Source organism: Salvia miltiorrhiza, chromosome 5 (genome assembly GCF_028751815.1).
Source record: "Salvia miltiorrhiza cultivar Shanhuang (shh) chromosome 5, IMPLAD_Smil_shh, whole genome shotgun sequence".
NCBI lineage: Eukaryota > Viridiplantae > Streptophyta > Magnoliopsida > Lamiales > Lamiaceae > Salvia > Salvia miltiorrhiza.
The window spans coordinates 24,496,023-24,508,820 of NC_080391.1; the positions used below are offsets into that span (position 1 = coordinate 24,496,023).

A 12,798-nucleotide genomic window follows, 5' to 3' on the forward strand; every position below is an offset into this window, starting at 1 on the left:
ATCCAAGATTATTACTAAGAATTCAAGATTCTTAGTAAGAATCTTATAATTATAACTTAAGAATGTTAATTTGATTAGTGATTCACTCATCAATCATCACTAATCCAAGATTATTACTAAGAATTCAAGATTCTTAGTAAGAATCTTATAATTATAACTTAAGAATGTTAATTTGATTAGTGATTCACTCATCAATCATCACTAATCCAAGATTATTACTAAGAATTCAAGATTCTTAGTAAGAATCTTATAATTATAACTTAAGAATGTTAGATTGATTAGTGATTCACTCATCAATCATCACTAATCCAAGATTATTACTAAGAATTCAAGATTCTTAGTAAGAATCTTATAATTATAACTTAAGAATGTTAATTTGATTAGTGATTCACTCATCAATCATCACTAATCCAAGATTATTACTAAGAATTCAAGATTCTTAGTAAGAATCTTATAATTATAACTTAAGAATGTTAATTTGATTAGTGATTCACTCATCAATCATCACTAATCCAAGATTATTACTAAGAATTCAAGATTCTTAGTAAGAATCTTATAATTATAACTTAAGAATGTTAATTTGATTAGTGATTCACTCATCAATCATCACTAATCCAAGATTATTACTAAGAATTCAAGATTCTTAATTAGTAAGAATCTTATAATTATAACTTAAGAATGTTAATTTGATTACTGATTTACTCATCAATCATCACTAATCCAAGATTATTACTAAGAATTCAAGATTCTTAGTAAGTATCTTATAATTATAACTTAAGAATGTTAATTTGATTAGTGATTCACTCATCAATCATCACTAATCTAATATTATTACTAAGAATTCAAGATTCTTAGTAAGTAACTTATAATTATAACTTAAGAATGTTAATTTGATTAGTGATTCACTCATCAATCAACACTAAGGTTATGAATGGTGTATAAACTAGATTGATAAAAAAAAAAAAAAAAAAAAAATTAATAATAAATTAATTAATAAATATTTTTCCGACATAAAAATAAGAACGGAAACGAGCCCAATCCGTAATTAACAACATTTTTTGTATATCATCTCGACATATTATAAGGTTATGAATATATATGATATTGTATATTGAAGTAGACTTTAAATGAATTAATAGATACTATATATATCAATAATACGAGTGTTCTGTACTGGTGACCATTCGAAAAGAACTTCAAGGTTAAGCGTGCTTGACTTAGAGCACAACTAAGATGGGTGACCGACTGAGAAGTTCGTCTAAATTATGCAATACTGTATAAATACCGAAATAAATTGTGGATATACAATAAAATAAATAAATAAATAAAATAAATAAATAAAAAAAATAAAATAAAAAAAATAAATTAAAAAATATTACCGAGGGCAAATGCCGTCGGTAATTACCGACGGCATTTTGCCCTCGGTAATATCGTGAACAACTCCGGCGTGTGCGCCACCACCGTCCGGTGGAAATTACCGACGGTGATCTCGCCGCCGCTAATTACCGACGGCAAACGCCGTCGGTAATTTTCCGGCAAGTCTCCGCCGTTGAACGGCGGTATTTAATGGCGGAAATGCCGGCGGCTTCGCCGTCGGTAATGGCGTTGCCGACGAACCGTTTAGCGACGGCGAGTTGCCGCCGGTAACACTATTTACCGGCGGCCGTCTTTTGTTACCGACGGCATTTCGCCGTCGGTAATCAACGATTTTTTTGTAGTGGGTGGGCTCCATTGTTCTTATATCACTAAATATAGAATACTAGTATTATTGTTGCACACGAATTCGAACAGTTGGATTTGCGATTTATTCGTTAAGTGTAACCGGAGTGTCGGTAAATTAAGAAAAGTCCGTCTAAGTTTTTTCATGTTCTTTAATATGTGTATACCTCGTTTTGTTTTAATATGTGTAATACCCCTTGCTGAGTTTTAAAATAATTTTAAACTTTAAAATATAAGATGATTCATGCCAGAAAAATAATTTTTTTATGATTTTAATTTCAATAAAATTAATTATATAATTTTTTTATAAGTTTTTAGTTATTTAAATTTTTATGCATTGCATATTTATTCACTACAAAAAAAACGGTAATAGACAACAGTCAGAAACCGTTGTCTATTAAAAAATAATTGTTGTAAATGAGAGTATTGTCTATTGAAGGGCGGTCATAGACAACGGCTGGAAACTCGTTGTCTATTCTCTGATAGACAACGATCGGAAAACCGTTGTCTATTCTCTAATAGACAACAATCAGTAAAACCGTTGTCTATTCTTTTGTCTATATTACAATTTTTATTTTGTATTTATATTTAAAATTTCCTATTTTTTCGATCTATATTTCATTAAATCTAAAAACATTATATAAAAAGCCAAAAATACATAAATTAATAATAGAAATTTATACATTAGTATCAAACATCATCATCCTACATCCATTAGTATCAAACATCATCATCCTATATTACATTGAAACATAAGTATAACTTTTTTGATCAAATCTTTTCGCAATACTATCTGGAGCTGTAGATCCTCTATGGGCAACTTTCTTAACCAGCTTCATGACAATACTATTATGAATATCTGCAAATTGAGAGGAAAAATTAGACAAAAATATTATATTCAAACATCTCAGTTGCTTCACCAAAAAATTTAAGAAACTTATAAGAGATGCTTATCAAAAATCTACACTGAAGATAACAGCAATTTGTCAAGAATGTAGATAGCAACATGAAGTGACTTATCGTTGTACAAAACCACCCTTATCCCATAATTAGAATCCATTAGCTTATTGAACGAGTTCATGAAAGGTTACCTTGACTAAGCTTAACAACCACAAATTTGTCTATTCATAATTCTACAAATCAATTCTAGCTCAAGCTAGCCAACTAATCATCACACAAGATTCTAATCAACTCTGCAATTCTTCATGATCTTACGTATCATAAACTAGCATAATTTACTCCAGGATTGATAAGCATTTTGTATTTTTTTTTCTTCAACTTATAGTTACCTGATTGTTGCTGAATACATTCAGCATCAACGTCATCAAGGTTTACATCCTCATCCTGTTCACAATGAGGTGCCTTATAATCTTGAATTTTGCAAGTGCAATACTTGATAGGATCTGCACGTAAACCCAATAATAATTCTAACCACCTTTTTTGACACTCAAACATAGGCGATGGGTTTATTCCCTGCAACCAATGAAACTATTTTTCAAATTTAGTTATAATATAACTCTATTTAATGAACTAACTCATAACTTTAGAGTGTCTTGTGCTATTAACCTCTGGCTTTCATTTTCTGAATAGGTTAGGTGATCAACAAGTTGGCAAGAAAAATGCATGGTTACCTCAGAAGTACTATAACCAAATTAGAATAACTCATATTCATGACTACTATAACCACAACAAGTTAATCAAATCACAAATTTAGAAAGCATAGGAATCAATTCAATTCACAACGATAAATTCATGAAATTTTAAAGAAAACATTGCAACAATAAATTCATGAAAAAGATCGCAATATTGGTGATTCAAACGATCACCACTGCCTAATCCCATCATCAGATCAACACATTTGCATTAGATCACGTTAATCTACCCAAAGTTGCAACTCAAATGCAATGTAGACATTACCATGAGTGCTGATGCTACTCACAAAGCTATCAACTGTAGATCTTGAAGTAACACAGCAGCCAATAAACCTTAAACTGATGCAATATCCACTCTCCTTCACTGCATCTTCACCATCATCTATTTTCTTCTTCCTCCCCTTGGATTTCAACCACCAAACATTTTGACTACCAGAACGATATAGATTAAATTCAAGGAATATGGTTGTTAGTACTAACTGCTCATACTGACCTGCTCATACTGACCGCATAATGAAATTGGAATTCTTATCAAAATGATAATCAATCAGTCTGCCAAATAATCTAGAATATAGTCAGACCAATAGCAATTTTATTAAATACAATTCTACATACCAGCAATATGGTATTGGCTAAGGCTAACCTATTAATTTGTCAAATTAGGGCCATTCTACTATCCAAAGTCGAAGCCAGTGTATATGGATCATAGTTTACCTTTCTAATGTATCACTATGACTCCTTCCAAGGAATTAGTGAAGGATATTGATTCTAAGACTCATACCTGTGGAACTCAATGTAGCGAGTGAAACAATGCCGTGTTTGGTTGGTCGTCGGGAACCCAAAACCAGCAGGTGCGAAATTCAATCTGACAAAATCAATTCAAACACTAAAATTTAGCAAAAAGTCGAAAGACTACATCTCTATCACCAAATAGAAAATGGGGAGAAAAAGCGCAGATGTGAAACAATAAAGTTATTCTTATTAACCCTAAATAATAATCGAATTAAAAATCAATCAAGATGAAATTGTTCATCAGAAACATGGATTACTAATCGAACAAGGATAGAGAGGCACAAACCCACCGTCGCCTGAAGTGGTGCCGCCTATAATCGATAGAGCCGCCGTGGAGTGGCGCCTAAAATCGCATCGCCGCTGTGCCTTAGCACCTGAACTTACGCCGCCGCCATGCCCTAGCGCCTGAACTCGAGCCGCCGCCGTGGAGTCACTGCCCTAGCGCCGGTGAGGATGGTTTTCCTAGCACCTTGTGAGGCGACGGTGGCTGGGGCTTCGACGCTGATGGGTGGCGTGGGGAAGGAGGCTGGGAACTTTGGCGAAAAGAATAGAACGAAATTACGACTTAGAAACTTCAACCACCCACTGAACGGCGGATCTGGCGCGGGCAACGGAGGATAGGGTCGGACGGCGGTGGGTGGCGTGGGGCGACGGTGGCTGGAGCTTCGATGCTGATGGTGGCGTGGGGAAATAAGGAAGCTGGGAACTTAGGCGAAAAAGAGAGAATGAAATTAGGGCTTAGAAATTAATTTTCAAAAAATTTAAGCAGACATTACACAACTTAAAAAAATTACGTTGTCTATTATGATAATAGACAACGGCTTACAGAAATGGGTTGTCTATTTCAGGCGGTCATAGACAACGAGTCTAAACCTCGTTGTCTATTAGAGAATAGACAACCGGTTTTAGGACCGTTGTCTATGACCGCCTGAAATAGACAACGTGTATCTGTACGCCGTTGTCTATTATCATAATAGACAACGGGTTTTGAGGCGCATTGTCTGAATTCTCGTTGATAGACAACGGTCATGCTATACACCGTTGTCTATCAACGTATAGACAACAGTTTTCCAAGCTTGTTGTCTATATTCTGTTGTCTATCAGCTAAATTCTTGTAGTGATTTAAGTTGAAGTATTTAATTCGTAGATAATATACGCCAAACTATTTAATTAGCGGAACCAAAAATATTTATTACAGATTCATAAAACAAATAAAAAGATTTTAATTGGCATGTCATGTCATGTGATCACCTCCTTATTTTCGGCAACTCTTATCATCGTGATCAATTCCTACTACCACTTTATAACTATCTAATGAAAGAGCTCAAGTTCAGACAAGTTCTCCATTTTTTATTCTACACAAATCATTTAACAATTCATCACATTTCACTCTCGCATGAAAGAACTCAAGTTCAGATAGAAGCAACAACACAACTTAACCAAAACTCTTCAAGGTTTCTTTCTAACTCAATAACACTTATAAATCTGTTCATGGCCCTTTTCGTTTACAATATGATGCATATATTATTGAATAACAAATCTATACATATTCAAACTTTGCAGTTGCCTAAAAGGTAGTACACTATATTGCTTGGTGTACTTGATGGTTTTATGTGTTGAATAAAAACTTTCCATAGCCATTTTTGGTGGTCCTAGTATGAGACGGACTTGATGGAAGTTGTATGTTGATGGAGGTTGAGCAATTGGCTCTTAATGATTCGGTATATTATTTGTGATGTGCTATTGAGAAGCACTTGTGATGAATCATCTAATGAGTGTAGAGAATTGGCCATTTCCTATGAAATTATGTATGATTTCTAGAGCACTCATGAGATCCAAAGGTGTTTTGTGTGGCCATGTTTTTTGTATGTATCAAGGAGACATTTGAATTTTAGGGAAGTCACGTGTCGTGAGATATTGTCACAGGAATTCGCTTAGTTCAAGAATTTTATTCACTTTGTGGAAATCTTGTGTCAACTCACTTCACTAAATCGAAAGATTATTGATACTTAAGTGATGAACCTTCTAGTGCTCAGTACTTTTGTTATCTAACCATTTATGGGGGATTGTTGAAAATGGTTAGATCTTTTGGGCTTATTTCTTCTTATACGTTGTGGGCTAATCTTATTTTTTATCTTGGGTTGGGCTACTTCTTAGAAGCCTCCTTAATCCCTTTTATTTATTTTGAGCCCAAGAAAATCAAGGAGGACTGAGTCATAGCTCGTTGAGTGCCCAACGTCTCTTCTGTTTTGGTTTTTTGCTTTCTCTAGAACGTTAGCACATCTCCTTGGCTGTGATTATTTATCTCCTGCTTTTCCAATTGAGAAAAATGACTCTTTATTGATCATCTTCTTCCCTTTTGCTGAGCACTAGTTTCACTTTGTCTCCGAATTAAGTAAAGTAGATTGTGCATACTTTGCTTAATTGTTGTGTTAATCTTGGGAAGCGATTGGCCAGCGGGACTAGCACAACTGAGTTGACCTAAATTGTTTTTAGGGCAGTGGTTCATCCACGGCGCAACCTAGAATCTCTTTCTTCTTTGTTCTTGTTGATTTTTCTTTGTGACCTTTCATCGAACAGGTTGTCTGCGTGTTTCTGTTGTGCCGGTTTCATGTCCATTTTTCTTTGGTTTCAATGTTCTTGATAAGCTCTTGGCAAGGACGTTCTGGCATTAGGTTTGTGACGTGAAGTGCAACGCTCTAACATGGCTTAGTTATGGTCGCCGAAAACCAAAAGAAGGCGACGACGCTCTTCGCAGTTGAAGAAGATATAAATAGTCGATGTGTTTGTTGTGATCTGTGACAGAGGGAGGGCTAGAGGTGATCGACGACTGTGAGTTTGTGTTTGTGTGTGTGTGATTTCAGCTAGAGAAAGAGTTCAGTCGTGAGTTAAGCATGAAATGATTTGCATTATGCATTTTGCAAATAAAAGCATTTATGATTTAAATTGATTTACATAAATAAATTCAATTATCAAAGAAAAGTCGAGCAAGGATATTGTTGGTGTCCTTAACCGAGAATTTTAGTTTTCAATATTGATTTACATGCATTTTTCACTCCATATGTCGCGTTATTCTTAAGTATTTTGGGTGTTTCTTATCAAGTGTTAAGTCGTCTATAGTTTAAATTGCATATTTTTGTGGAATAGACTACTCGTCCGTGCTCATGCTATTTTTATAGGTTTTGGACTCAAATTGGGATGATTTTGATGATAGTAGAGAGAAGTACTTGAAGAGACGAGTTCGTAGGCGCAAACAGAGGTCAAATCGGACACCGAACGAGGAAGAACGAGCATCGGGAAGTTCTCCGGTCGGAGCGCACGCGTAGGAGGTCTCGCGGTCCGCGCAACGGAACAGAGAATTTTGGAGGACCACGCGGGGGCGGCGCGCGGCCGCGCGACTTCGCGCGGCCTGGCCATGCAACTTCGTTTTGATCTTGTTTTATGTCCATCAGGGAAAGGGCTGATTTCCCCACCCTTCGCGAACTCGCGAATTGTCTCAGAAAACATGTCTGCAAGTCTTCGAAAGAATGAATGGAATTTGGGGCGAGTGTTCCAAACCACAACTGGACGGGTCCAGTCAGAGTGGTAGAGAATATTCGGCATTTGATGCCTTCCGTATACATATGCAGTGTGACTAATCCCTCAAACCGGTTAAGGTGCACCTACGGATCAGTGGTACCGTCGTAGTCCAGTGAAATAGGCTTGTAGCTTCTTGGCAGAGTATCTGCCAGAATGTCAGCGGAGAATGGGCTCTGGCTGGTAATGGTATGGACCTTTGATGTTCTGGCCCGCTTGTCGTCCTTGTACCTCCCATGCTCCCTCATTTCCTTTGGCGAGTCGTGGGCGTGATGACGCTTGTGACCCTTCCAGAGGTATATTCCTGATCCCGTCCCTCTGTCCGTTCAGTCTGTCGTGACCTCTCTGACCGATGCGATTTCTCGGACCGATACGATTTCGCTGCTCGGTGAGATCTCTCTGACCTCTGTACCCTCTCAATCCTCTGGGATTTCTCCCTCAAAGTATCCTCCAGATCCTTGAGCTGGTTCTTCAGTTGCGACACTTGGTTTTTCAGTTTCGCGTTTTCCCTTGGTCTCTCCTCCTCGAACATGGGAGTGATAGAGCGACTGTCAGACTCATCTACCCCTTCCTTCCTGACAATGCTACTCAGCATGATGCGGCTCCCTTCTGGCCTCTTTTTCGGTTCCCTCTCAGCAGGGAACCTCTGTGTTTCCTTAGGCAGTGTGGGCTGTTTGTTGGCGAGTTGGTCACTCACCTCCAGAGCAGCGGAAGGCGGAATTTCAGTGCCCTGTTGGTTGAGCATTCCCAGCAAAGGAGTCGTGGCGGGGACAGTCGATAGCAGCGGAGTTCCTAGTGCTTGGCGTACGGCAGCATAGTTAAGCAAAGCCATCATCTGTTCTGCTAACACGAAGTTCAGCGGACTGCCACCAGATGTGGGGACCAGATCTTGCAGTTCAGATCCAGTGGCCACCAGAGCAGATCTCTGGGGAGTGATGTTCTGACCCGTCAGCGGGGTAGCAGAAGTGCTGAGAAAACCCGACGATGTAGTGAAAATAGTGCTGACTGGCAGACTGTTGAGCAGCGAGGTGGGTATCTCAGTGCGGGCACCAGAGCTGAGCCCAGTGTTGTCGAACTCCTTCTCGAGAGTGCGGCGAGCATCAGAGGAATCCATAGTACCTACATGTGAAAAATGTGAGAAAAAACCTTGATAAAAACAAATCGAACCACCCCTTATCAGAGGAATCTGCAGTATAAGATATCCCGGACACTGGCGCGGACACCATTATGAAATCCCGACTGAAATACTTCCATGCCCTGGGAAATAAACCCAGGGCACGGATTCGAACACAGAGAGAGAATAACGGAGATTTCCTCACAAATCCGGAATCAAGTTCGGTAGAAAGAACATATTACCCGATAAATCAACCATGAAAACCCAAAAGCACGAAAAAACAGAGCATCAATCAGAAGATCGTTAGTAAAACACGTTAGACTTGTCAGAAAAACAGAGATCATGTGAGAAAATACGATAATCGCACGCAATTATTATGACAGTATGGAAAACAAACATAGATCTTCAGAGTTTTTCCAATCATTTTTTGAATCTAATGAATTGTATTTTTTTCATCCAAGAAGTTTGACCCCCCCTCTAATTTTTTCGATCTCACCCATTTTTCCAACATGCACATGCGAGAAAAATAATAAAACCACGAATCTTATGAATTTGCAGACAGATCGGAGCGAGAAATAGATTTATCGGTCCAGATTCACTTGGGTAATCGAAACAACGGATCAATCGGGGCCTGCGCACGCAAACCCGCTCGCGATTGCAGATCTGCATGCGCAGGTGGTCGAAACTCACGCCTTAACTCATAATTCCCACAGACGGTGCTAGCTGGTGAATCGTGAATGAATGGGTGGAGATTTAATCGGTGAATTATAATTAGATTATGAAATTTACCTAGTGTTTGAACGTAAGGATTGAGAGCAAAGAATTAAATTGCCGAGAACAAAGGAAATGAGCTGTAGTATTCAAGTAGAGAGCGCGTGTTTACAAGATACGAGTGTATGGGTATTTATAGATTACATGTTATGGGTAAAATAGTAATTTCATCTCTAAAAACATGCTCCCCGCGTGGTCAAGGGCATGGTAGTAATTTTGCCCGTAGGTAGGCGATTCCTCTGCTCTGGCGCGTGGGCAAATCATCCTTCTGTCTTTAATGATTTTCCTGACGAAGGTCATTCCTCTGGCGAAAGCCGTTTCTCTGACCCTAAAGATTCCTTTGTCTGCGTTCATTCCTCTGCTCCGCATATATTACTCCTCATCACTCTTTTGCAGCCTTCCACAAACGGGTGATAGAACTCCGACAACATTCCTATTTCTCCATGGCTGCCTTGGCCGTCCCATAGTGAAGCTTCCCATTTGATGAGTTTTGAAGAAGAAACAAAGCAATAGCTTGTCGTTCGGCCCCGCTGAGATCTTTCCTTCTTGTCATTCTCTTTTTTTTTTTTTGGTGGAAGCAGTTTTTTTTAGAATAATTTGGGGCGAAATGCTGCCCAAATTTTGGTGTAGTAAGAATGTGCAAACACCCCCTTTTATAGGGTTGTAAACATAACTTTTGGTGGCAATTTTAATTGAAAAGTGGCGCCAGTTTTTTTCATGTTTAATGTGTTCATTTTTTTCGGCTATTTGGAGGGAATTAGGCAGCGACAATTTTGGGAAATGAACAAAAATTTAAAGAAAAAAAAGGAATAAATAGAAATAAAAAAAATGTGGCAGAAATTAATTTAATGAAATTTTTGAATTTTAAATTTTTTAAGTTTAAAATTTGAAGTCAAAAGTTAAAATAAAGGTTAAACAATTCATTAAACAATACCTAATCAAAATATTAATGGAGGTGGGCCATATCACTTTAACATCTAAACCACTACTCCTTAATCTCCGTGCCCAAATGAATTGTGTCTTAAATATTGGGACGGAGGGAGTAATACATTATCATCAAACTAGTTCCAAAAATTTAATTCAAACTGTGCAATCAATGATGTAAGAAGCGCACCGCTGCTTTTGAGCATGAGAGAGAATATCAAAGTTTAATTTGTATTTTCCCCATCCACAATAAGTGTGATGTGGATGAGAAGGCAAAATTTTTAAAAAATGTTGAGATATGTTTATAAAGTCATAAATTGGAGAAAAGGAACGCATCAAAATTGATTTGTTACATAATTAATAAATAATTTGTGAAATAGTTTTTTGTAAGCATTGTGTGTGAATATGGTAAAAATTATAAAGTGAATTTTAAAAATAGCCACTTTGAAATAATAAAAATAAAAATTATCCACGAAGATAAAAAATTTAAAAATTGACCACAATTATCATTTTACCCTTCACATAAAAAACGTAAAAATTATCCACCGAATTCAAATTCACAACCAAGTCTATTCTTAATTGTGAATTCTAACTTTAAAACTTGAATTCACAACTGATATCTTAGTTTTGATTGTGAATTCGAGTTTTAAAACTTGAATTCACAACTAGAAATAATGTTAGTCGTGAATTCAAGTTTTTAAGCTTGAGCTTGAATTCACAACTCTAATTCACGACTAACACTATTTCTAGTTTGTGAATTCAAGCTTTGAAACTCGAATTCACTACTAGCACAATTTCAAACTGTGAAATCAAATTTTAAAACTTGAATTCACAACCAACACCAACGATTCAGTTGTGAATTCATCAAATTAGTTGTGAATTGAAGAACATTAACAACTCAAACTCACCTTTATATTCGCAGCTTCAGAATTTGATATTTTCATGTCAAAAATTTACAAAATAGAAATACACAAATATACAAAATCATTAAAAATATAACAATAAATGTTGGTGAAACTTCATTAGATTGTGAAATGAAATGATACAACAAATTAAAACCCCCCATTCGAAATTTACATAACCTAATCTTTGCAAGGTCTCGTTGAAGCAACAATTTAAATTTAAAGGTCTACAAAGCGTGCACCAATAAGGTGTTCTCCGTCGTTTGTAAAAATCACAGAAGCTGGTCTACTTGGCTCAGGGCTGCGGCGCTGCAACATTTCTTCATAAGTATTTATTTGTTTTGTTTGTTTTTCCTTGTGTTGGAAGTTATGTGAATGAATAAAAGGTGATGGGCAGAGGTGGCATGTTGGATGATCATTGAGAGAGAGAGAGAGGGAACCGGAGAGAGAAAGGGACGTAAGATTAGAGAAAGAGGAGAGAGAGAGAAGTAGCGAGTGGAGAGAGATGGAACGAAAAAATGTAAGATTGTTAGAATTTGCGGTATTTTTTTTTTTAATTTTTTAGGGCATGGGTAGTTTTGATTGTTTGCACAAAAAGTGACTAATTTTAAGTTTTAAATTTGACTAGACAAATTTTAAGTTTATTATAATAAATAGGTCAATTCCATATATATATTGACTCAAAATTATAATGGCATCTGTCTTAAAATAGAAAGATCATGGACGACGAAACTGACAAAAAGATCAAACTTATCATGGACGAAAGGAATATTATTTTATTAAAATTTAAGATTGGAGGATATAAGGGTATATTAGTATATTTATATTATTTTTATTTTTGTTTTATTTATAAATAAGAAGTAGTGAGTAAATTAGGTGCTATGTTTAGAATTATCCTTTTAATTTCTATACTTTTTATTGGTTTGCACCATTTCCCGGATATTTGTAGATTCTCATCAATTCCAGTATTCAAGTTACTCACCAAGTCCAGTGCCTTCAAATTTTACACCTGAAGATAAACGAAAAAGGCAGGAAATGGAAAGAAGATTAGGGCGGAAAGTGGAGATGTAGAGAACATTTTCCAAAGGAAGGAGTTGAGGATGCTGAAGAACCGTAACATGTCATGACACATGTGTCGAGAATACAACATATATTTTCATAGCTTCACCATGGCTTTAGAAGAAGCATATTCAGAGAATAATGCTTCTTAGGGTAGTTTCCATTGAAACAATGCAACTTGCAACTTGCTATTTGCTAAGTTTCTTTTTCTTTTCTCGAGCCGCTCCAGAAGTCTGCCCAGTAACTGGTGGTGCTGATTTTGTTTTTCAAATAACCATTTTAATTATAC

At 36.6% G+C, this 12,798-nt stretch overlaps 1 protein-coding gene across 2 annotated transcripts; it reads right to left on the reverse strand.

Moving 5' to 3' along the window:
- Window positions 1-2,354: 2,354 nt before the first annotated feature.
- On the reverse strand, window positions 2,355-3,804 carry LOC131024183 (uncharacterized). Of its 2 annotated transcripts, none has more exons than XM_057953685.1 (3): window positions 3,637-3,804; window positions 3,009-3,192; window positions 2,355-2,578 (listed from the first exon to the last, which is right to left on the reverse strand). In XM_057953685.1, the coding sequence occupies exons 1-3, from the start codon at window positions 3,637-3,639 to the stop codon at window positions 2,460-2,462; spliced, it is 306 nt and encodes a 101-aa protein (XP_057809668.1). In that variant the 5' UTR covers window positions 3,640-3,804; the 3' UTR covers window positions 2,355-2,459. The 2 variants fall into 2 exon arrangements, with proteins under 2 accessions (XP_057809668.1, XP_057809667.1); XM_057953684.1 differs by having other exon boundaries at window positions 3,009-3,207; window positions 3,637-3,776.
- Between the last annotated feature and the right edge of the window lie 8,994 nt (window positions 3,805-12,798).

Bases quoted from the DNA above. Each gene is read 5' to 3' on its own strand.
- LOC131024183 (XM_057953684.1), bottom strand. The intron at 2,579-3,008 runs GTAACTATAAGT...CTCAATTTGCAG, and splicing joins ATGTATTCAGCAACAATCAG to ATATTCATAATAGTATTGTC.